Genomic DNA, 25,885 nt, shown 5'->3' with positions numbered 1-25,885 from the left:
TTTTGTAACATGTTAGCACTTAATTGGCTTTCTGGTTCAGGTGAGACAATGATCTTACTTGGACGCTGACAGCACCGGGTTCCACAAGGCTTAATGAACGGCGCCCAATCGGGTTGAAACGTGCTCCAGTTTTTGCATAAATTTGCCAACATTAGTCACCGTCTTGCTTACAAAGGCACGTCTTACAATTCTGGGCGCACACAAAAATCTTTTTCATATTCATGCCTGCGCGCTCACAGATAACTAAGAACAAGTAATGGAGAAAAGCGGCCTGTGGTTGGTTTTGTGATTATGTACACTCTTGGTCAAAAGTCTTAAGACCACAGCGTTCAGCTGCAGCGAAACGTGTGTTCCCAGAATGGTCCGTGTAGCGGATCATTCAAAACACAAGTGAAGCAAGAAGCTTCACTACCACGAGGAGCTTCACTACCTTCTGCTACCATTTCAAGCTCATTCGGTCTTCAATAGTGCCCTAACGGCTGTGTTATGCGGCTGAAGCAAAAAGCGTTTGGCCATAAGACTTTTGACCAAGACTTCACATCTCAATGTTACGTTCACTTCTGGAATATAAAGCCCACTGTCAACGACATTCTTCTGTCGACTCCCTGCGGAGAGCAACCTGATTGCTATACCCTGGTTTTTCTAGACCAGGTGACAACAGAATTCATCAACAGCAGTTTTTGTTTTGTTTCGTTTCATTCCTATTCTTTTCTTGCCTTTCCTTCCATCTTAGTGCTAAAGGAATTTAATCGAGTTTCGGTTCTAGACGGCCATTTTTCTTTACGCAATCTTCGCGTTTTAATAAAAACCTCTCCAACAAGATAGAGCTTTCCGTACCCTGCTTTGGCACTTCTGTTGATGCTATCGGCAAGCCCAACTGTCCTGTTCTACTGTAAAGAGGCGGACCCTCCACTTTTGGCGTCGCGTGGGACGACCTAGGCGTCTTTTGTTCGCTCAGCTTCTAACCTCTGCGTGGGGTGGTTCTCGCAATGTCTGCTACACAGGCGTGAGTCAGAAAAACGCACTTCAGTCACAGCTGCTGCTGCTGGTAGTGTGAAACTTGCTTGAGATCGCGCGCGCTCTCTTGGCTGGTATGTGTGTGACTGTTTATGCAAGACAGGTGTGTGTCTGTGTGTACAGGTGACAGACTCTAGGTGCCAGTACAACCGGGATAGCTGCTTTGCATTCGCCGAGAGCACGGTTACATGAAGGCCGCGGACGAAAGCCTCACGGCGTTCCCTCACGACTTCCTCACCGCCGCCGTCTCCAGGTGGTATCAAGGAAAAAATATAATTGTTCGACGTCGGCAACAAATAAGGAAAAAATAAGCCATAAATAAGCGCTACACTAGGCGCGGTAGCCTCCGCGAATCTTTTGGAGAAAGTCGGCTCATCACGTGACCGGCTCGAGTCTTGTGGTTCGCCGCAAATTGCAGTCGTCGCGCGCAAATTCGGTTTTCTTCGTGAATGGTACAGATTTTTGTCAGGACGCCGAGAGGCGCCCACGCTAATTCAGGTTGTGACTCTCATAGAACTTCGAAGTGCTAGCCTCTCAGACGAGCCAGAAAAAAGGATCAAACGCTTTTCGCTTACCGCAATGAAAACTTTTTTAGCAGGTCTATAGCCAGCTTAATTTCTATTTCTCACAAAGTAGCTGAAGTGGTGTTTGTGAATCAATAAGTGTCGGCGAACCGTTATTAAGATAAACCCGCGGTTATGTTCTCGTTGGGAAATTTCACCTGACATCAACGCAATGCTCGTCTGCTTCCCTGCACTAATACAAAGGGAGAATTTCGCGTGCCTTCTTTTCACGTAACCCATCTCGGAAGACGGCTACTATAACTCAATCTATGTGAGCACGACGTGAACACGCGTTGCTTCAAAACTTCTGTTCAAGATACAAAGAAGTCTTTTCTTTCTCCTAAATAAACGCCATCACTAATCCAACGAGACGAACATATCGGCGCCCGGTCTCGAAAGCGTGACGGTCAGGACGATTTTCTTTCCTGAACAAGTTGCTAACGGCCTGTCTAGACGAGTGGTTTCCATCACGTGTTTAAAAGAACGAAAATGGAATGCATCGAATTGGATGAAACGAAACCAACATGGCTTTTTTTTTACTACTGCTTACGAAAAACCCTTGTCTTGGGTTCTGAACACTAGCGCCCTCTGGCGAGCGGTACGCCAAAGTCGCGAGCAAACCCGGGAGGCGATCGCCGCGTGCCACACTCCGTCAGCACACTCCGCGAAGAACCCAGCCAACGAGGTGAAATGAACATCGCTATTTCGACTAGTACAACAAACAAGTGTGTGTCTTTCCAACTATCATATAACGGTATGAATGATTACACAAGCGAAAAAGTGAACGCTTCTGGTAGTTAAGCTAAAACCTTTCCTGAAGATCGAGGATATATAACCCTGGTCATGTTTTGAGCCACCGCGTGTCATCGGGTAGAATGTCCTGTCGACGCCCGCTTTCGTGGCGCCGGCGGCACAAACAATGCCTGATTGGTCATCGACAGAGTTGCGTGCACCAGAAGTACAGGCGGCCCCGCTCCCGGACGTCACTTCCGGTCGGGGCGTGCCTCTTGGCACTCGTGCAGAGGAGAGGAGATGAGGAAGGACCGGGAACCGAGTCACCTGTGCAGACGACACGCGACAAGAAACGAGGTTCACAAGTGGGCGTGGCGGCAACGAACGAAGGAAGCGGTGATTGGTCGGACAGGAGACTGGGATGGGCGGGGCGAGTGACGACGAAGCTACGTAGATGAGATACGTCGGTGTCGAGCGCCGCCGCGTCGGTGATGGTGTCACTCGCACATCCAAAAGCACAGGCCGAAGGAAAAGAAAAAAAATCACACGCACTAGCACACGCACGCAAGAGTCCGTAGCGCGTCGGACGAGGCTCCAGTGCCGCTCCTCGCGCTTCGCGGTGATATGCTCGTGGGGCAGCATCACGGGGCTAGGCCGATGACAGGCAGCCACACGCCTGGCCGATTGCGTCACTTCCGCGATTTCGACCGCGTCACTTCCGCCCCGACGGGTCGAGGGCGCGTGATGGCCGACCCCATCGTTTTGTCGAGCCGCCGTCTCGTAAAACATGCCCTTCACGCGATTTGTATTATACACAGTCTCCGCTTGAACAATTCGATGATGCTTGTGAAAAGAGTCTCTTTGAAAGATACAAAGATTCCGACGACCGATGTCGGGTTCCGCGTCGTCAGTCCACCACCGTCTAGGCGCCGACAAAGTGGCGCGCCACTAATCATTTTTTTTTTCTGTTGAGCCCAGGCGCTTTGTCAACGAACGCGTCACTATGGCGCATTTGGCCTTCAGCTCCTGTCTCGGGGCAGTTGAAAAGCCTACGCGATAGCTATTCTGAATATATTCTCTCGCACGCAAGGAACAGTTTGCCGTTCTCGATCGACTAAAGCTAAATAAAGTGCAATAGTGCCCCGTCGTTGGCAGCCAAAGTCGCTGTGCTTTCTCGCTGACCTTCGGAAATATTCCAGAGACGAACTGAATAAGGACCATTGGCTAGCATTCATGCAGTTTCACAGAAAACATCATTTTTTTTTCAATAATATTTCGCGGTATCGGCTCTCTGATCAAATTAAAAAAAAGAAAGTCTACTGCCACGACCATCTCTATTGATGTTACTATATCGAGAATACCCGGACGCTGAGGCATCATAGTTTGCAAAAAGACTTGCGAACAAGCTTAACCACACACTAAACACCATGATAATAATGTAAGTATGACAGGGTTAGCCACGGGACACTATTGCACATGCTAGAGAGCCAAAAGGTTATTGCAAATGAAAATGTGAATAAAAAAGCATGTTCGCCTATACAGAATGGTGCCCGAATCCGAGATCTGTGCTTAAGTATGAATACTAGCATCAAACCACGGAAACGGCCTGTTCACAATCCGGGGGACAAAGAATCAATTATAATATGAACATAAGAGGGGAGAAACACTGGTGCTGAGAACAGGATGAAAGTCCTTCCTGTTAATGGCAGCTTGGCGAGTCTGGAAACGGTGACGATGGTAGCCCGAACCAAATACCGAAGCGCCACCTAAAGCCTAACGGGCGTCGTGAAAAAAGAGCTCTGTCTCCCGCCTGACGGAAAAGGCACGGGCCCACGAGGCCCTGTTCCGTTCTGGCCAAAATTTTCAGAGCTTGACTACAGTGCTAGGCGCAGCGTTCCGTCAGCACGGTAGGTATAGGTATAGCTAAGACCGATGCAACGAGCTCTCCCACAAGTAGTCGAACCTTAGTAAAGTGGTCACCTGGAATGCAGTCATCTAGAACACCTCGTACACACCGGTTTGGCTCCGTGATGGTGACGCAAGGGAGTGGCGAAAAATTTTCGTAGCTTATAGAGTGCCACTGTGCTGCGACGTCAGGCAAATCAGGCCCTATAGATGACGTTTATAGAGAAAATTGACTGAAATAGAATTATTCATTCCATGCACTTCAGTAGGTGGAAAGAAGCAGCTTGCGTTTAATAGGGTCAAGCTACGTGTTGTGTATGATTTAGTACTCTCAACAAAGCGTCCTTGTAACCTCCGCCGCTAACTTTCGTATTGACCGCATCACGGATATACAACGGGAACCGTGGGTATAAAGACGAGATCGCCTGTGTAGTGGAACACCTGAAGGCTCATCGTATTTTGCGACCATACAGGTATTTAACAGTGTTGCTAAGCTGCAAGACTGCATTAAAATAAAACAGCATGGAAAGCTTCGAAATGCATTAGCATTTGTTCTGATTGTGTTGCTGTAAAACGTCTATGCGATCTTATTTGCCAAAATGGTAATACATTTAATCATATGTATACTAAAGCGGCTTAAGTGAGTCTCACGACATGATGGTTTGTTGGCGCGCCATCTGTAAGCGATAAATATAGTGTAAAAGCTTCGAAAGCTAAATTTTCGAACTTAGTGAATAGGGCTTGCCTTAAACCCTGTTCAAGACAGCGTCTAGCATTGCGGATTGCTTTGGCTGAGATTCGAATGAACCTAGTAGCCACAAATTGGCCTCGTCCCGAGAAGCGTAAGACCACCAGTGTTCCCCACAGAGACACGGCCAAAGGTAGATCGGTGCACCAAAGATCAGCGAAATAAATTTCGAGCGACGCTTTCCTACCGTCGTCCCTTGCGTCACCAGCTTTAAGTGAATACTTAACAACGGGGCAGTACCGCTTGTTCCCCAGTTTTTCTCGAGATCCAAGAACACTTGCACGCTGTGTTCTAGCAAGACTTCAAACCAACGTATCATCTGAGCTGGGAGGATTTTTGGCTGCGAGTCCAAGAAAAACAGAAACGCCGCTCAAGATCTCACACAAACTCGGCGCCGCGGCGACGACGTCTCCTCCACACAGCCTCTTTCTTTCTTCGGCGCTCGAAAGTGAGTCTCGTGTTTGCGTGAGCGTCCTTATTTGCAAGTGCACGGGGGATTGATTGCTGGGTCGGCGATGAGGGGAGTCCTCAGACCGGCGTGGTTCTGCGCAGCGTCTCGAAGGAGAACTCCCGCGAGTACTCCCTCGTCAGGTTGTCGGCCGTGGTGGAGACGGTGTTGCAGGTCGTGTCCCGCGAAAAGGGCGGGAAGTTGTAGTACGACAGGTCCCTCATCGACTCGGAGGCGGGAAGTCGCGGCCTGCCGCCGTGGTGCTGGTGGTGGTGCAGCCTTGCCGGGGGCGACGGTGGCTCGAACGCCAACGATCCGGGCTCGGAGCCCGTGTGCTGCCTACGCGAGGAAGAGCTCCGGCCTAGCAGGGCCGGCGGTGAAGAGGAAGACGTGTGGTGGCGCTGACTGCCCCCGCCCGTGGAGGCGTGTCGCTGCAGCGGCTGCTGGTACCGCCGGCACCCCGGCAGGTGGTCGACGGGCTTGAGCCGGTCCAGCTTCTTCTTGAGCTGCTGCTGGTAGCGCTGGATGCAGAGGAAGATGGAGAAGGTTCCGGCCAGCTCGCAGGACATGAGTCCCGTGACGGCCAGCAGGAAGGAGTAGCCGTAGCTGTAGGTGAACAGGGGCTCCTGGAAGGAAGACTTTGGTCGCAGCTTGGAGCCCACCTCGGCTTTGAACGTCGAGATGTAGATCACCATGCCCACGAGGATCATGAGACCTGCAGAGAAATACTAGTGAGCTGCTTCTCGCTTTGAGCAGGCGAGACACACAAAACTATTCAAAAATTCTTTGTCGATTCTATTCTATGCTGACTCATCTTGAGCCATGCACTGAGGTTCCTGCTGTTCTTTAGTCTCATCCCGTTGTGCTCCAAGCGGTGCGGGCTGGACACTATTATTCTTAATTTTTTTACTCGCCCACCCAAATTTTTGTTCTTTAGTCTGGGTGGAAGGCACCCCTTCGCGCTGGTTATTAGCCCCAGAGACAGTGGAAATCAAGACTGCTGCACAAGTCTGAGATCTTGCAGTCTTTATCCGTACTGAAGTCTTCCGTCTCGTTAACTGTCTGAAGTGATGCCACCACGCCACCGCTCTTACCGACGTCTGCTACGGATGGAGAGGATTTGAGCAGAAAAAAATAATTGTACCATACCGGTCGTGGTCACAGGTGAAATGCCTTGGAATCTTTGAAAATCAATTTTCATCACACAAAGCGGCGACAGTACACAAGACCATCCAGTTGTTTTAGCTCGGGCAGTGTTCCGGCATTTTCTCGAGAGTTGTCCGTATAACGTTTTCGTGTTAAATACAAGAACCCCTAAATTTCTTTTGAAACATTCACTAGGTCTCCCTGACGGCTCACTGGCCTTGAAGATTCCAGTCTTGGTTCTAAAAGAGTTTTGTCAGTGATAGCTTGGTTTTTTGTCACATCTGTATCGCTGTTCACAATTTGACACTGGCAGGTTGCACATCCAGTCTTATTTGTGCATGAGCAGTTAGATATAGGGAGCAAAATTAAAGAGGTAATGATACCCGATCTTCGCGTTCTTCGCCGCTGTTAGTCACCGTTCAATCTTGCCTACACCCGAGGCGGAAGCGATATTGAAGTGTGGCACGTTAAATGTGGTCTGTATCTTACAATTTCCGCTCTCCTTTTTTTTTCTGGTTACTGGCCCGTTGGATATTTAGTAGTAAAGGGCTCTGGCACAAGAGACAGTCGTCGCCAGAAAAGGGGTCATGCCGGAGAAGAGTGCCAATGCGTTCCCACCGGAGAGTATGAAGGCGATGCCCCCGGCGAAGGTGAGCACACGTCCGCGCCGAAACAGGTGGCCCAGGAAGCAGAGCAGCTCCCCCACCACCAGCACCAGGGCGCTGATCAGGATGAAGGCCGAGGCACGCTTCACCGCGTCTGCGAAGCGGCAAATCATGGCAGCGCCCATTGGCTCACGTGCGAGGGGAAAGAAAGAACAGGCAGGGCGTATGCCCGGTTGGGGACCGTAAACACGAAAAGAGGAATAACGCGAGCGAAAAAAAATAAAGGTCGTCGTGTAAACTGAATCTGTCCATGACCATGAGTACCCTGCGAAAGCGACGAATGTACGCTGTGCGCCTGTACAGAGGCGCTCAAGCCGATGGCCTTTCGATATTTAAACACTTTGACGGCGTTCTCTGCTCGTGAAAGTAGAGGACATGGTCGCTGACTCTTCGCATCTTTTAGGAGTTGCGAGTCCGAATATGAACACTGCTGGTTCCGGAGACACTCGTTCAGTGACAAATCGGGGGCAATGACAAAGAAAGTACGCAGTTGATTTGCGTAGAATATGCACGGAAATATTCACGGTGGGATGTATGGAACGATCCTTGGTGGTTCAAAAACATGTCCGAGACGACCGGGTTGTTAGAAGGAATTTAGGATTTCTTTTTTGTCTTCAGTATTATTTGGGATGTCATCCCACGTCTATTCTCTCTCAACAAACTTTCTTGTTCTCCCCTAGATTTTTCGGACTTCTAAATTAGATGCACTCTTGTCTACAACTGCAGAAACCGACGTTTATTGATGCAATATCTAGTTTTGGCCTATGTGAAGTGTGTATAGGGACGCCAGCATTTTTAACTACTAGCATCAAGCAAAAATATGGAGCATGCAAAAATAGCATGAAGCAAGTATATGTAAAAAGCGCATACGTAAAATAAAGCTGTAAGCTTTGTAGGGAGTTTTTTTGCAAACTCACTGCTTATAAAGAGAAACTACTCTCAAGAACAAGTGTGCGTCAGCGCTATCTACCATCAAGGTGCTGTCCGAAGTACCCACATCATGTCTGCACACCTCAAAGTACCGATGTAGGCTTTGTAAAGTAGGCTTTTTGCAAGCATACCATTTATGAGGAGAAGATACTTTCAAGAACGAGTGTGCGTCAGCGCTATGTACCATGAAATCACTGTGCGAAGTACCCACCTCATGTCTGCATACCTCAAAGTACCATTGTGGGCTTTGTAAAGCAGGCTTTTTAGCAAGCATAAGAAGAAGCTCTCGAGAACCAGTGTGCGTCGCGTCATCTACCATGAAGGCACTGTGCGAAGTACCCACATCATGTCTACACACCTTAAAGTACCAATGTGAGCTTTGTAAAGCAGGCATATTTGCAAGCATACTGTTTATAAGGAGAAGCTGCTCTCGAGAACGAGGGTGCGTCCGCGTCATCTACCTTGAAGACACTGTGCGAAGTACCCACATCATGTCTACACACCTCAAAGTGCCAAAGCGGGCTTTGTAAAGCAGGCTTTTTTGCAAGCATTTTGTGTATAAGGAGAAGCTACTTTCGAGAACGAGCGTGCGTCAGCGTCATTTACCATGAAAGCACTGTGCGAAGTACCTACCTCATGTCTGCACACCTTAAAGTACCAATGTGAGCTTTGTAAAGCAGGCATATTTGCAAGCGTACTGTTTATAAGGAGAAGCTGCTCTCGAGAACGAGTGTGCGTCAGCGCTATGTACCATGAAGGCACTGTGCGAAGTACCCACATCATGTCTACACACCTTAAAGTACCAATGTGAGCTTTGTAAAGCAGGCTTTTTTGCAAGTATAAGAAGAAGCTCTCGAGAACGAGTGTGCGTCCGCGTCATCTACCATGAAGGCACTGTGCGAAGTACCCACATCATGTGTACACACCTTAAAGTACCAATGTGAGCTTTGTAAAGCAGGCATTTTTGCAAGCATACTGTTTATAAGGAGAAGCTATTCTCAACAATGAGTGCGCCAACGCTATGTACCATGAAATCACTGTGCGAAGTACCCACCTCATGTCTGCACACCTCAAAATTACTAATGTGGGCTTTGTAAAGCAGAAATTTTTGCAACCATACTTTTTATAAGGAGAAGCTACTTTCAAGAACGAGGGTGCGTACGCGCTATGTACCATGAAATCACTGTGCGAAGTACCCACCTCTAGTCTGCACACCTCAAGTACCAATGTGACCTTTGTAAAGCAGGCTGTTTTGCAAGTGTACCCTTTTTGAGGAGAAGCTACTTTCAAGAAGTGAGCGTGAGCTCTGTCACGAAGACTCAGCGCCAAGTACCTTATGACTGCACAGCTCAGGATATCTTTGTGAGCTTCGCACATCAGGTTATTTTGCAAGCATACCCTCTAAGAGGATACGCTGCTCTCAATAATGATTATTGTGAAGTTGCATCGAACAGGCAATAGAAGGCATCAAGAGTGCACCAATATTCCACCATGCGACGCCTCCCAGCGAGCTCATCACTGACATCACCGTCCTTTAAGGTTTACTGAGATTTTAAAAGGTGCTCGAGATACGTCGGTTCGGTCTGTGCAGGGGGATTTTGCAGCAAGATGGACACCATGTACCGAAAGATATCAATATTTGGACGAAATAATAGCTGAACTACCAAATCAACTTTTTATTTTTATTTTAGGAGTAAGTTTATATTGCGAAATTGAAGGCCGTGAACATCGAAATTGAGCCCAATTTTTGAAATTTATTAATCGGCAGTATGGTTCGAAATATAAAACTATAAAACACCAAATATACAAATTTGAAAGCTCGTTGAGTTGGCTTCTCTGCATTTCAAATCTATCAAAGGGTTCCGCTGCGCTTGGTACGGCCGCCAATACCCCGTTTTCGGTGTCTAATTCAAAAATACACAAGCGGTGTTACTATTTCTGCATTATAATTGCGAGCGACAGCCCCTTATTATTGAGCAATGCGGGAAAACCAAATGAACGAACTTCCTAATGCGCTTTAAGTTCGATATTTCGAACTAAGTTGCCGATTAAAAAAAAATTATTGACTGTGCTCACCTGCGACGTTGGCGGCTTTCAATTTAACTGTGCAATGTAATTCTGCCCCTAAAGTAAAAATATAAAGTTTATTAGTTAAGTTTGGTTGGTTTGGTTTAGTTTTTGGGGAAAGGAAAAGCCCCAGTATCTGTCTCACACATCGGCAGACACCTGAACCGTGTCCATAAAGGAAGAGATAAAGGAGGACCTAAGAGAAGAAAGGAAGAAAGAGGTGCCATAGCTATAGCGGAGGGGTCCGGAATAATTTCGACCAACTGGGGATCTTTTTTAATCGACGAATTATTGAGCTCTATAATGTATACAGGGTGCTCCACCTAAAACTACACAATTTTCAAAAATAGGCTTTTCGAGTTAGGACAGCGCTTTTTCAGCACAGAATTTTCAGTGGTGTATTACATCAGCATACAGCTAAGGCGTGCTAACTATTAGATTGGTTCACTAATACAGAATAAACTTTTTAACTGTCACTGTTAGGGTCCTTAGTTATTGAGAACTGTGTAGCCCCCCGTAAGCAATATTCATATCAGTTTTTAAAATTTCGAAAACACGGTTACTCTAGGCGCTGTGGTCCAACAAATTCTGGCTACATCGGGCCAAAATACATGCGCTTCGAGAAGATTGCAGGCAAAGCAACCTCTGCAGTGGACTTAACTCATTGAAATAGCCAAAATTTGTTGGGCCACAGCCTTGAGGGTAACAGCGTTTTCGAAATTCTAAAACTGATGTGCATGTTGCTTACAGCGGCCAACACGGCTATAAATAATTAAGGAGCTTATCAGTAATAGTTATAAAGTGAACTATTCAATATTATTTCGACAGCCTGCTAGTTAGAACATCTTAGCTGTATACTGATGCACTACACCGTTAACAATGCTATGATGAAAAAAGCGCTCTTCTAACTCAAAAAGCCTACTTTTAGAAAGTGTGTAAAAATTTAAGTGAAACACCCTGTATAACGTCCTCCTTGCTGTACAATCCACTTGGAACGACTGAATAGACGTATCTTTATTTCACATTTTTTAAAACAAAATATGTAACCATTAAGAATTCTCGCGGTATAAGAGAATCGCTGAAAAAAAACGAGGACCCTTTCGTTTGGGGCTGGGACCCAAATACCCAGTGCCAAGTACCTCAATCTTGCACACTTAAAAAGGAGCTAGTCCTGTTAGATTTTTAAACCAGGTTTTTTTTGCAAGCATACTCATTATGAGGAGAAGTCACTCATGAGAACGAATATGCGTGCGTTCGATCTGCCAAGAAGGCAGAGTGAGAAGTACCTAATACTGCAGACCCCAAAAATAAATCTGGAAACTTTGTAAAGCATGCTTTTTTGCAAGAATACGCTTCATGAGCAGTAGTTTTTCAGAAAAGCATGTCCACGTGCACCTCCCATTAGGGTTCTCATGACCTTTATGGTTATGCAACTTCTATGTAACGCTATGGGACAGCTTGGTCTGCTGCCCAGAGCGGCCGCATGGCGGCGTTAGCGCTACAAAAGGAGAATTTATTGGCAGTCAGCGGAGCGGGGACGCCGGTAAACGCTGTGCTTGCTAGGCGCCATTCGTGTTACATTGTGTCGTATACTCCTGTCCCTGACATTCTGTAACGCTAAATATCGAAATATGTAAATACATTCTTTTTGTGAGGACGGGAGTGGTGTCTCTAGATTCCTTCACCTGGTTTCGCGTTGGTTTGCCGGTCTACCCAAAAGAACAAGAATAAAAAAGTAACTTTAAATTTTCCTAATGACGCTTGGCTACGCGAGAAATGAAGAACTGCCATGCCTCGAAACGAAGTTAGTGGCGTAACTTTGAGTTAGCCGTGCATTCTTGTATCTAAGAAACATTTACACTCCACGAGTATCGTTTGGCACGACGCGTTTGTAGTGGATGGCGATATTGAGTTCCTGTGATGAGCGCAGCCCAAGTTGTAAAGCTGGCGAGGTCCCAATGACATTCGAACAACTCACTGGATACTAGACCAAGCACAATTCGTGCCCTACGGCAACGAGCAAAGCGAATCCACACTGCATGAAATGTCTGCGCAGATGCGGTGGCTCCTGATAGCTCGTGCCCGAACAGCCAGACCATCGACGGAGGTTTAGAAGTCGCCCATAATGCTAAACATAAAAGCTGACACGTATAACATTTCTGTCGCTGTACTGGAGGCGGAAATCGAAAGAAAAAGTGGTTGTCGATTTGAGTGCCTCCTTTCTATTGTTTTTAAAATGCTGCGCAAAGTACGAATGAAACTTAGACAAAGCTTGCTAAACTGAAAAGCCATCACTCAATTCCGAACTGCAAAGCTATGATCTCATCTTTGCGAAAAGAAATGCCAACGCCACAAGTGCCAACAAAAGCTTGCTAAAGGCACAGCCTGTGAAAACAAAGTGATAAATTTTGTGAGGCGCTCTCGGAAACTTTCAGAGAGTGTGAAATTCATCTTCGACCACTGCTCGACGGAAGATATCTTTGAGTCCGCAAAAAAAAAAGCTGTGAGGTAAGTGTAAACAGCGTAAATAGGATGGGAACAGCCTTAAGCTGCCCTGGAAAGGCGTGGCTAGCCGCAGATTCCTTCGCTTACTGCCAGTAAACTCTCTTTTTTTCCACGGGTACTGGAGCACTGTTTTAAACGTACTGCGTGATTAACTCTCTTTTTATTTTATGCTGCTTTTATCAGATAGGTCAGGGAACCTTCATGTTCCTGGAGTCAATAATAACTTCTTGGAGTAGCGACTGTGCCTGCGAATCGACCAACCTGTGGAGGCGAAAAGTACAGCTATCGACATCATCTACGTTGACTCCTCTTCCTTTTGTATTCTGCTCTTTTCTAATGATGATAACGAATTTTCACAAGGCTGTCTTTGGTCAAAGAGCGCCAAGCACATTGTGGATGATAGACTTATGTTCATGACATAGGGTGGTGGTTCCAGTTTTCTATAGGTTTAGTGAAATCAACGCAGGCTTATGTGGCTTAAAAGATATGAGCATGTGCCGATTTCTCTTCCCGTAACTTTTATGGGCATTCTGTCGGAAAATGAAAACGCTACGACCCTGAGCTACAAGATTTGTAAGCTCGAAAGATGAACGAGTTAAAGGGCGGTCATATCAAAAACGAAACCAAACTCATTGTGCTCCCGAAAGGTGAACTTCGGGATGCCGAATGCAGAAGCGGTAAGTGCAACGTGTTGGTGCAGTCATCGGTCGCCGTGGCTTTTAAAGGACAGTTTTGGACAGCTCCACGCAATTTTTTTTTGTCCTCAGCAGAAATGGATTGCTTGGCTATGTGCGGCTATATTGATACCTGTTCGGCAGTAGCAGATGCTTTCATTAACGAGAAAAAATGAATTTAGGAAGGGAGCATTTTTCTTCCAGTTCTCGACTAAAACTTGTAACTTCAGTTATGAAAAAGAATATGAAATCACAGGTTAAAGTGGATGACGGCGCGGCTTAGCCTCAGAGATTGAAAAAAAAAAAGAGTGCAGGCGGCGAAACATGTATCTCGTTTTCAGCGTTTACTAGTTTATAAAAACTATGTTTTCAGTAAAGGAACCTCTTTAGGATTAGAGCATAGTGATAAAAAATGTAAGGAACATTTCAGCTCCGCCTTAAAGGTATGACGCGATAGCCCAACAGGTTATTACCCATTTGTGCGGAATTGGTCGCTGCTGACTTTACAGTCATATATCGCTGGGAGTCCTCGTACCAGTCTGGCGCAGTGGTGCAGAAGTTAAGCCATGCGCCACTGCCCTGCGACGGCAGGTGCTCCCAGCGGTGGGGCCTATGTGACCCAGGTTGCTCTGCCGGAACAACCTCTGGAGACCAAACATTAATTTAACTGCCATCTGCCTCGGTGGGCAGTTTGCTCAAGGTACGGTGGGTAGGTTGTGATTACGCCACAATATCAAGTAACCTAAGATGCCTAGACAAGGCCAGGTGACCAGCACATTTTTTTCAATCATGGAGGGCTGCTGTGCCCCAGGTTGTCCATAGATTGGCTACCCTGGGTAGATAGGGGACCACCTAGGTAACCCTACCCGGCCAGTTTTCCGCTTAGAACGCTGACGACGCCGGATTTTCTGCAGAACAGGCGCCTTGACACTCGCGCGCTAAATCATGATCAGGTTAACAACATGAATAAATAAATACGGGCCAACATCAATTCACCCTTGGTACCCCTTCAAAACTGGATTAAAATTTAGTGCAGACTAAGGCTCAGCGCACAGCTGCAGCATGCAACGTTCTATTAACCCTGAGATCGTGACCACTAAAGGCGGGACAGCAACTCATGCGCAGCACAGATCCACTGCGTCTGCTAATGCGTCCATTGTAGTGCTGCACAGTGAGGTACGGGCGTATGCCTAATGTGGGCTAACGAGCCCGCTACATAATTAACCACTATTCGACAGGAAGCAACAGGTCTCTCCGCGCAGCAGCAAGGCGACCACAGGTGAGGACCCAGTCTTGGCCCAGCCGTCAGCACTCGTGCTTGTTCTGAGCGCCTAGCGACCGAGGATAATGAAACTGCAATGATGAAGTGACCCCTGTTTCAATTTTGCATAAACATCAGACCGAAAAGAAAAAAACTTGCTGGCGGTTTAGCCTTGCTAAGCATGGAATATTGTGGGAAAGCACGTTTATACAGGTGGACCCCACGGCCACGTACCCCAAAGCGCGATTGAGGGTCCACTGACCCAGGGAGCCAGTTATGCACCTCTTCAACTTGCCAATTCACCCGATGCTAATGCCAATTCACCCGATGCACGCCTTCAGCCTATGCTCCAGAGCCGCGTTTCTGCAGCAATGATGTCACCGAAAGCGTATTGCTCTAGTGCCATGTTTCTGCCACAACGTTGTCCAAGCCAACGCATGCAGCGCACATATCTCTGTCACTATCGCCACATAGCTCAAAGCGCAGATATTAGTTTCATAGCAGTATTAGTGGACGGAGAAGACGATGTGTAATGCACAGCGTGAGAGTGTGTTGCAGTTTAACACGAGGCGTGTCTGGCTGCTGCAAAAGCCCAGTTCTTTCGCGCAGTGGTCAGTGAACCTTACATATGCGCGCCCCCGCGGAATCGAGTGCAAGTCGTAGGTATTTATTTGATTTTTTTATTTATTACTTTAACCTGGCACGAAGACACAAACACCGCAAGCATACAAACATTCCAAGAGCTTGCTTAGGGTCGACCCATCGTATAGTGGCATAGTGCTTTCCCACCAAAACAATGCAGCCACTCAGCCCAGGAGGATGGCGAATGACCAGCGCTAGCCGGCTCATACAATGATGACGATGCAAACGCATAACGAATTTGAGAGTGGTTGTGGTTCATTTCGGCAGGGTTACGAGGAATGGTTTGTGATCAATGTGATGTGTGGTTTGTAAGTTGTGGTCTGTCAAAATGTTGGCAACGTTATTTACACTGCAGCTCCGAGTGAACGCGACATCTATGTAGCTATTGCTACATGTGGTAAGTTACGTGGGACAGGTTTCTAAATTCCCAAAGGCTACTTCGGCGATGAAGTTTTTACGCTTCCTAGCGTTCACATTGGAATATCCAACTAGGAAAACGTGGCTAGGTTTCAGAGTGACGTTGGTGTCAACTTTGACTGAGCACACGTCTCCGCTCATTTCACAGGGACAAAAAAATGTCTCTCTCTCTCTTTCCGTCCTACCGCGGAGGTGCAGCTACGTTTTTATGATGCATAATCATCATCATCATCATCATCATCATCATCATTATCAGCCTGACTGCACCCACTGCAGGACAAAGGCCTCCTCTGCCATATCGCTCCAGTAGCTCACCTGTGCCAGCTGTGGCCATCTTATCCCCACATCACAGCACCATTTACTCCAGCGCTAACTTCCACGCTCATTTCTCTTTGATCAACGGTGGCGCTCCTAGTGGCCGGTTTTGAACCGAAACTGAACTATGACCATCAGGACTATCGAAGGACTCCGCTACTACCACTACGGCGCCGTGCTCACGTACCTCAAGACTGCATACTTAAAAAAAAAAAAAAACTCAACGCTCTTTAAAGCGGGCTTTCTCGCAAGTATACGCTTTATGAGGAGAAGCTACTTACAAAAAAGCGTATGCGTGAATAACGTTGAATGTTTGGTAAGCTTGATTGAATCATAATTAATGCAGCCTAAAGAGATATAACTGCTTCTAATTCCCACGCTATTTTACGTTTTAAATATCCGCTTTCTCGCCGGTTCAAACGAGAATATGCTGTCAGCATCTATCGTCGGGAACAAAGCGTCATCAAGATGCGCCCTACATAGAGGAAGATATGCTTGCCCCCGTTTTATGCCACCCATTTTATGCCAGTGACTCAGAGTTTTGCAACATGGCGCAGTGCATGACATTCATCATCTGTGCCAGCGGTAGCAAAAGAGAGACTTCAGATAGGATGGTACTCACAAGGTATTGCCATCGTTGAGTCGTTGGGGTCAGGACTATACTCTTCCTTTGGAAAGTAGTCGATCAACACGCAGTGCATATCCGTTTTACCGGCTGCAACATCGAGAAAGAGAGAACGGGGGATTAAAAAGAAAAGAACGATGCGGGCTTCATTTATGAGTGAAAATATTATTTTTTGCCCCAACTAGAAGTATACATAATTTTATACATGTTATTATATACATATAATTTAGAACAAAAACCTGGTTGGCCTCTGCACATGAATAAACCGGTCACTGTACACACACACACACATACCTAAAGGTACATACTCATACACTGTAATATACACAAACAGTTACAAGTCTGAAGTGCAAATATGCTTCCATCTTGTATCGAGGAGCTAGACTACGGACAATTAAGACATCGGCAAGGCTTGAATTTCTTAGAATGCTGCAGCTTGCTAGCGGTGAGAGGAAACCAAAAGTTTGCTGTACGTTCACAGTGCTTATGTTCACTTGATCAACTATAACTTTTTATTCTATCTTTTGTTTTGCTTCAAATTACAACACTAAATTTTTCTCATACTTTACCCCACCTGTCCGATTAAGGAAGAAGTGCTTCCTTCTATGCTAGACATGGCCTAGGTTATAGTGAACTGCAGTCAAAATTTCAGCCTGGGACAGCTGCAGTACGCCCTGGAATTCAACGTTGCACACTTAGGCTCCATAAATATGAAGGCTCCTCGCAGATGCTGTGACGTTCAGGGGCCAAAAGCAATACGTCAGCACTAACCCCACAAAATGGAGTAGTTAACATAATCAATGGTTCGACGAAAATTAGTCTGGGCAGGCATTGAATGAAAGAAAAAAGAATGCGGTCACTGACCAAGTCATGAAGTTCAAGACGTTTCGGAACCTTGAACGGGTTCTTTGATCACTCTTGAACTTCATGACTCGGTCAGTGACCGCATTCCTTTGTCTTTAAAATGGAGTACACAAACTGGTGTTCTCGTGGTCGTAAAGCGGATTAACGCGTTAACGGACACGCGTATACACGCCGTGATGTTTGGAAAGAAAGCAAGAAATTCGTTGTTTGCAAGCAACCAACGAAGTAAGTATTCGTTAAAGCGGGGGAAAGGAGGTCGACAACCCGGTTAGCAGGCTGCAACGTCGGTGGCTGCTTACACTGCGGCTCCCCTGTCTTCGGCGGACTCCCTTTATTGGGCAATTTAGAAGAGTAAGAAAGAGCGAAGGGAGAAAGGGAGAGGAGGAGCGTAATAGATTGGGACGACCATCTGTTGACGGGACTCTCTCCCGGCAGAAAGAGGGGGGGGGGGGCAAAAGAGCGAGCGAAAGAGAGAAGCATCGGAGGAGAAGGAGAAAGAGGGAAAGGGAGACAGCGTGCCCAACTAGCAGCGCAAACGCGGCGGCGGCGCGTCCTCGTCTTCCTTGCATCTGGCGCACAGCACGACGGCAGAGCGGTGGCGAGTGCGGGGCTTGCTGCTTGCGGCCGCCGGCCACTTTGGCTGCGCCGCGCCCGCTTATTAATGAAACTTCACGATCAGGTGCGGCCCAGGCGGGATGGGGAAAGGAGGGGCTGGGGGAGAGGCTCGGCTTCGCTCTGTTCCCATAGCCCCCTCTCTCTCTCTCTCCCTAGCGCATAGTGAGCGGGCGTTCTGCATCCCTCCCCGCCGGCGATCTAGCTCCCCAAATGGGGACGCATGCGCGCGGTGGCCCAGGGGCGTGGATGCAAAAAAAGAAGGCGGCACGGTGCCGCCAGGCGCATTGCCGGCGCTCCGTCAGGCACGGTGGGCACTGACGCCACACCGGCGCACGGCCCGTCTAATGAAGAAAACACACCGGATGTGCTCGCGCCGTCCCCGTGCTAGCGACGGCGTAACTATGAGCTCCAAGTTAAAAGTAAAACTCGTAACGTGAGGACGAGCTCTGTCACTCGAATATTTAATGGCGACGGGAAATCAGACGCTCACCGTGCGCCTGAAATCATGTCATGTCAAACAGGATGCGCTTCAGAAAGGAGAAACGAAAGAGAAGATGACCTCTTCCTGCAACGCTAATGTAATATCGTCAAAAGCAGAGGCTCTCTCTGATTAATTTTTTTTTTGCGTTCAGCAAGTTTCATTCGACTAACGGCAGGCGTTTCAATGATGACGTCACGATCACGTCATGGCGTTTCTCGTGATGGCTAAGAGATCCACTGCGCCCATCGGTATGCGACAACGACCTTCAGTTTGGGTTTTAGCGTTCACTGCTATCCGTAAAAACCAGCGATATAAGTTTAATATTGTCTTCAGTGCGCGTTTTTTTTGCATTCTGTAATTCTGAAGTCTAACAGGAGCAGGTCTGTGATATATATAGCGGAATGTCGTTTTGCCAACCAAAAAGTGCTCACAGCCTTATTTCAATACATAGGAACGCTGCGCGCATGGAAGGGAAATTACGCGGGGCCGATCTCGAAAAAGCCCATACGCCATAACCCCCCCCCCCCCACGCACACACACATACAAACCATGTGCGCTGGTTGAACCTGTCAAACCATGTGTACGTGTAAGATGTGGGTTTGGGTTAGTTGAACCCATGCTTCACATAAAGCACGCAGAAAAAGCAAACACAAACCCAAGTTTCATTTGCCTGTAGTCTTCACTTGTCGTTGTGCTTATTGCATGCTTTGTGTCAAGCATGGTTCCTAATTGTTGCTCTTGAGGGGTGCACACCGGAAGTGCTAACAATTTGGTACAGAATGAATGCGTTCAGTGAAGCATGCTATAATAAAAGGGAAGTTTTTGTAACGTCCATCGGCAAGTGATAACCCTACTGCAGATTATCAAAATTGTTGTTCACTGGTTTCTCTCATAACTCTCTCTTTTTCGTTCTGCTATCACATTACCGACCGTTTTATTTTAGCCCACTTTTGATATGATGTTAAGATCCGTATTCTTTCTTATTCCTTTAGAATTTCCGCGATATGTCATGCATGTCATAATCAGCAAGCTCTCAGAATATCGGGCTTTTTTTCCAAGCGTGGCCACTCTCTGCCCGCCACTCAGCAAACACTCAACTCTCAGCCTTGCGCCGCCGCAGAGGCAAAGGTCGGGCCGAGAAATCCTTGCAGGAAAAGACAGAGCCAGGTAGTCTCCCTCGGGGTCGTGCTCATCCCGTTAAACCTGTTTAGCTAAACGGGAGTCCCACCGACGCCGAGAAGGCGAAGCATCCTTCTCGCGAGAACCGTGCACGGTTGCGGAAGGTGGGGCTGCAGTCGACCAATGGAGAGCGCAAAACAATGCACTGAGCAGCTCGCCACATCGTAGCAGTGGCAGTTGGTGCCTGGTCGTGGAGTTTGATATCGTATCACTGCTGGCCTCAGAGGTCAGCGCAAGGGCTGAGGGGAATCAGAAATCGTCGTCGCGAGGGAAAGTCAGGAATTCGGGATCTGACTGGCAGCTGTCGTTTTAGAAGAAATATTGGTGGGTTATAAAAAAAAAAGTCATCTGACAAATATGCGTTAGCAGGATTGGTTATACATGTCGATTTTACAATAATCGTCTTTATATTGCACTGTCCTTGAATCTGATTTCAGCGCCACTTTTCCGTCCCGCTTCGCGCGGGCATATGGAGGGTGGAGACTTCAAACACACAGACAGCGGCGTTTTCGCCGAATAAGGGCTATAAAGCTAAATCAGTAGCAAAAAAAAAACGGCCGTGGCTTAGCTTGGTTAAGCCTGGTGATTGCGAAGCTTCTCGTTCTTCTTCCGTCTCCGTAGCTCGCTGATGCTTCCTCTGCATTCTGCCGAGCTGCCTTGTTCGTATGCACCATCGTAACATCTGGCTGTATGACTGCCTTGGCGAGAGGAGCGGAGCTGTTTTATACAGCTGCTGTGACGTCACACCGACCGTAGCGCCCCTGGTGAGAGGAGCGGGAGTTAGGCCGCCGTTGGTGGCTACCGCCTCGCCTCGCGACGGCGTGAGATGGGGCCCCGTTTTTACACAGCTGGTGTGACGTTACTCTAGGTCACGTGGTGTGACGTCACGCAGCGAGGTCACGCTAAAGGTTAATGGTGCCTACCACCGCCTCGCCACGGAACGGGCTGAAGTGCGACCTAAAGTAGTATTGCTTCGCAATAAAAAAATGAAGGTGCCACTTAAGTTCCTCCTTAAGGGTATGACTCAATAGCGTAGTGGGCTAATTCGCATATGTGCTGAAGGTGATTCTCCACTTTACATTCATAGATCCCTGGGAGCTTCCTTTGCTCTAATTCTCGTGGCGAAGGACTTGAATTGTCAGCTGCTCTGACCTGCGACTGAAAAGCCTTAATTTGAACACTATGAAAACAGATAGAGATATCTCACGACTCCAGGTGGCACATTATCATTGTCAGTGGGTGAATAGTGCAAATCCCCGACTTTTATTGTTCAGAAGGCTGTCACGTGACACCGGACTAGGGGCAAAATTGAGTTTTTGTGATTTAGGAAGTGCTACTACCACCAACACTACAGACGGTGCTACTACTACACAGCTACGCCGTAAACTCCGGAAGGGCTTCCTGATAATCGAGTCGTTGTAAAGAAAAAAAACGTTGCTACATGTGCACCCCGGTCTATTTAGCAAGCCGCTGTGGAATCCACCACCACCACCACCATCATCATCATTTCATAACAATAATCATCCCCATCATCATCAGCAGCAATCCAACCAAGTTCACGACAAGAAAAAGGCCTCCTCCTTCTCCTCCCCCAGCAATCTCCAGTTAGCCTTCTCCATTTACGCCTACGGTTACCCTGTTCCCTATGATTTTTTTTTAACATCAGCCACCGAACCGACTCTCTGACCCCCCCCCCCCCCCCCTGCAAGCATTTCACTTCCCCCGGAATTCACTACGAAGTGGTGGTTACGGAGTGTTGCAATACATCAAGTCAATGTAAACCATCTGGAATTCTCCTCTGGAGAGAGGGCAGTGTAAGAGGCGGTGGGTGGGGGGGGGAGGGGGGGGGAGTCTTCCACCTCCACCGAAATGGTGATGCCGCCGAGAACAAATGCCCAGCCTCCGCCAACTCGTCCCCAACATCGGTGGGGTGCCACAGGCTCCTGGCCAGCCCAGCTAAGAGTCAACACTAGCCCGTTCAACGCTGCACACATTCAGTGGAGGCCACATGAAGCCGGCCTAACAGCGAGGCATCGCGTCGGCCACAACAGGAACCGAGCTTTTAATTGCCGCCATCAGTTATGCGTGGGCCCTCCTCCTCTCCCTCGTATTTTCCTTGCCTTTCTTTACTTCATCCACCGCGAACGCTGTTGCAGCGCCGCGACTGCAGCGCCACTGCGGTGGCAGCGCGCAGCATTCTCTCCGCTCACCGGGAGGCCACTGAGAGCACGTTCGTAGAGACAAAGCGTACCCCCCCCCCCCCCACCCCCGCCCTACGGACACCCGTTGTTAGCAATGCGGCACTCGGCGAGACGCATCTTTTCTCGACCCTGCACTGCAACGAGCTCACTGTCACACTACCAGACAGCAGAAATGTCTGAAAACAGCTGTTCGTATTGCACAAATAATCTCTCAGAAATATACTCCGAGGTATGGTTTATTTGTAAGTTTGCATGCTAGAGTGGGAAAAAAAAGGAGAGAGGAGTGCCAGTTGCATAAATGTTCCAAGCTTTTGTTTTCTCCATATCTGATTAGCGCCCCATTATTTGCGTGCTGCCATGCGCGCCGCTGTTCGAAGATGTGAACGAAGATGTGTCCGTGTGTACTTGTGACCACCGGGCCTGCTCACTCTTGGAACGAGTTGTATGCAGCGTGGCCCGATGGCTCATTGTAGAAAAATTAAAAAAAGGTAGAAAAACGGCCTTAAAATATGCAGAGTGGAACGAGCACTCCACAGCACGGGATATACTTACCAACTTTACATTAAAGACGTTAAATCAAGGACGTTGCAGTGCGCTGAAGCGGACAACGTGTGCATCAAATGTAATTTCGACAAGAGTCCGTTCATCATGTTGTACATGCGTACGGCAAATTTGCGACCTCTGTCGTACTTTGTAAAGTTCACCGAGCGAATTATGCGCACCATTCGTTCTGCTGCTAGTCCTTATCCCATTTATTCCGTAGAGGGTGACGGCTAGACCTGAACACGAACATTTGTTCCTTCTGATGTTGGAAAATGGGGTCTTAATTGGAAAGCATTTCCCGGAACGCTTTTAATGCAGAGTTTTTTCACACGTCCAATATGTGATGTATTTCAGCGGTTTAATTTAAAACAACAGTTTGGAGCGTTTGTAGTGATAACGAAACAGGCAGTGCAATAATTCAAATCGGCCACGCAAGAGCGAGGCTTTATTTTACTATAAAAAGATGGCCATTGCGTGATAAATTCCGCAGCTTTCCTTGCGTTTTTTCTTCTCTCTTCTTCCAGAGCCGCTCATCGTTTTCAGGCCAGCTTCGGAGACCGCAGGGCGATCTCGTAACATAACGCAGTCGATGAGAATCCACGAGAAGCCTTCTTAAGAGCATGGCCAACGTTGCCTTCCTCACGCGGGGCTCGAAAAGAAAGTTGCTATGGTAACTCCACTGCGCGACCAACATTGCGAACACTGTAAGAGCGCCGGTGCTATCGGTGCCAGCAGAAACAGGAGCGAGAAGCCTGGCGGCTCCCAACGCCATGAAACGACCAAACGTAACCAGGCCCACGCCGCGCGAAGAAAAACCACCAAGTTGCGCAAAGACTGATTTTGTTACGCCACTGTCTTTTTCTTTCTTTTCGTGTTCCCTGGCGCTCTTGGTGCAGCGTCGCAGGCATTGCAGGGCCACCTGTATGTATTAACCGAGACGATGGAGACCCCTGGCGGCGACACAAAAATGGACGCCGCTCAGGTCGAAACGTCCCACGGGCTCCCCATTTGACATCGCATTCCTCCCCTTCCTCTCTTCTTCCTTTCTTTTCTTTCCGCGCTTCATCTTCGTTCCGTTCTGCGCGCAGCCGCGCGTGCATGTTTGGCGATAAGCTGCTGGCCCCGCGAAGATGTAGGGGGCGCTTTAATGGCAGAAGAGCAGAGGCGTTGGAAAGAAAGAGCGCCCTCTAGGCCTGGGCTGTGGCACGCTACTCCTCCGAACTTTGGAGAAACGGGTTTAGCCGCAGGCAGCGACACAGTGGCAGAGAAAAACATTGTAGCAGACGCAGTCAGCGATGTGCACTGCTCTTTGCTGGCTTCGTGTCAACAACGTCGCCATCATCAGCCGTGTTGCAACTTACTACGGGACAAGAGACCCCTCCTACTAATCTCGGATGAGCTCTGTCTAGCTTTTGCCAAACATTATCCGCTCATCTCTTTTCTTTACGCCCGCTCTGTTATATTAACAGACTATCGGTAGCATATTTCAGCCGCATTACATATCCTGCCAAAAGATCCTTTTTTTTTACGGCGAAGGCCTTTACTGGGACCCCACCTCGAGTTGTCTTGTAGCTGAAGCCCCTGGCTAATCTGTTGTTGTCGTAGAAATCTGCAAAAGCAAAGACAAGCAAAGCCAAGAGAAAGAATAACATGAAAAGAAAAAAGAAGAAAACAAAAAGAGGAGAGAAAGAAGAAAAGGAGAAGGAGTGAAAATGGAGGAACATCACGGCTTTCATCGAATGTTTGTTGGCTCATGCGATGTTGGCTCATGATTTCAAAGCTGTTGCATTACATCCACGAATATATATAGCCTACACGCATGTCCGCATTTTTTACGTACGCATTCTCACAAAATTCCTGACGCTAGCAGCAGTGTTCTATGAAGCTACTCTACGTGCTATGAGTTATGACGCTTACGACACTCCATTCGACTGCTAGAAGGAAGAGCCCCCGTGAACATAAACGTTATGATGTACAAAGCAGTGATTTAAGCACTGTGCCGATGCATTTCATTCGTCGATTTTTAATAAATTTTATTTCATTTTTATATAAAAGTTTACCGCGGGGAAGGAAAAAATGCAGACCCATCCACCATGTCCAACATTCTTGGAAAAAATTCTTGAATATTGGAAAATTGTAAGGTACTGTTATGTAAATATCGAAGGTAATGGTCCATTCTTCCGATTTGGAACAAAATTTTTCTTCTAAAGTGCTTGCATCATCGCATCAAGCAGTTAAGACTGCCATTAAAAACAAATGGGCAACGCGTTTGACGACAAAAAAAAAAAACGTTAATTGTTCTGCAGATCTTCCCTCGGCAGGCTTGAATTGTTTTTTTAACTGCGCCATTTTCTTTCCCCAAAAACCAATTAAAGAAAAACAATGCAAGCCTGCCGAGGGAAGATCTGCAGATATATTGATCCTTACAGGAAATTTTCATAATAGATGAAAGAATTGCGCTCATGAACTTTTTCTCGGTGAAAAATACTTTTCTCCAAAATTGTTGGGAATTAATACGTTTCAGGATACTGCTTAAAAATTCACTGTCTTTGACAAGAACGTTGTGCTCATTTTCTGGTGCGCTGTCACATTTTTTTTTTAACCGGCCGTAATTATGCGTTGCCCTACAATGTGCAGAAGATATTCTTTGATCCTGATAGCTTTCAGAGGTGTTACTGAGACATGCAAAATGCCAGAAAAAGGTGCTTTCCTTTGTTCTTACAAGCGAAGAAACAATAAAAATGGCTGCACATGTGAACGCCGATACTGAGAGCTTTACTCGTTTCAGGCTCCGGCGTTTTCCAAGGTTAGCCGGTGAATAATTAAAAAATAATGTTTCTATAGAGCGCTTCATTGAAAATTTGCTCTGAAATTAGGCCGAAGCTTTTCGTCCAAGCAGCGCTTGCATGTTTACAACATACTTAATAAATGATTTTAAAAACGGCCTTCGAAAATGCTGCAGCCAGAATTTGACCCCTTCCTCTTGACTCTTTCTCCAGCACTTTCATTTGTAAGGGATATATTTTATCTTTTTATAAATACTTCCCGGGATAGGTGTGCGTAACCTTAGGGATTTTTGATTAATTAATTATTTCCAGAAACTGGAGGTCAGTGTAGCAGAAGCCTACATAAATGTACTCTAGAGAGCAAGAGGTGAATTACGTTATTTTAGCAAACACCACTAACTTTTTAAGTGCCGAACACTGTCGTTCCTATGCTTCTCCAAATCATGTCATCCACAGCTGGGGCTCCGGCTTCTCCCATAAGATCGGCGTGTCACACTTTATCTCTGTTCTTTCTTACCAAGAACACTTACAGCGGACTTCCCAATGTGATTCGAGG

The 25,885-nt window shown here is 47.3% G+C and overlaps 1 protein-coding gene across 1 annotated transcript in view; it reads right to left on the bottom strand.

Moving 5' to 3' along the window:
• Positions 1–696: 696 nt before the first annotated feature.
• stg1 (stargazin-like protein) overlaps positions 697–25,885 on the bottom strand; it is a 59,965-nt gene continuing 34,776 nt past the window's right edge. Inside the window, exons 2-4 of the mRNA XM_077634273.1 lie at positions 16,658–16,750; positions 7,178–7,318; positions 697–6,128 (exon numbers count right to left, since the gene is read on the bottom strand). Of these exons, the coding sequence (XP_077490399.1) occupies positions 5,494–6,128; positions 7,178–7,318; positions 16,658–16,750 (869 nt within the window). The 3' untranslated portion in view covers positions 697–5,493. The remainder of the gene's footprint in view (positions 6,129–7,177; positions 7,319–16,657; positions 16,751–25,885) is intronic.

This window comes from Amblyomma americanum, chromosome 8, assembly GCF_052857255.1.
Source record: "Amblyomma americanum isolate KBUSLIRL-KWMA chromosome 8, ASM5285725v1, whole genome shotgun sequence".
Taxonomy (NCBI): Eukaryota; Metazoa; Arthropoda; class Arachnida; order Ixodida; family Ixodidae; genus Amblyomma; species Amblyomma americanum.
This window is presented reverse-complemented; position numbering and strand designations above follow the sequence as displayed.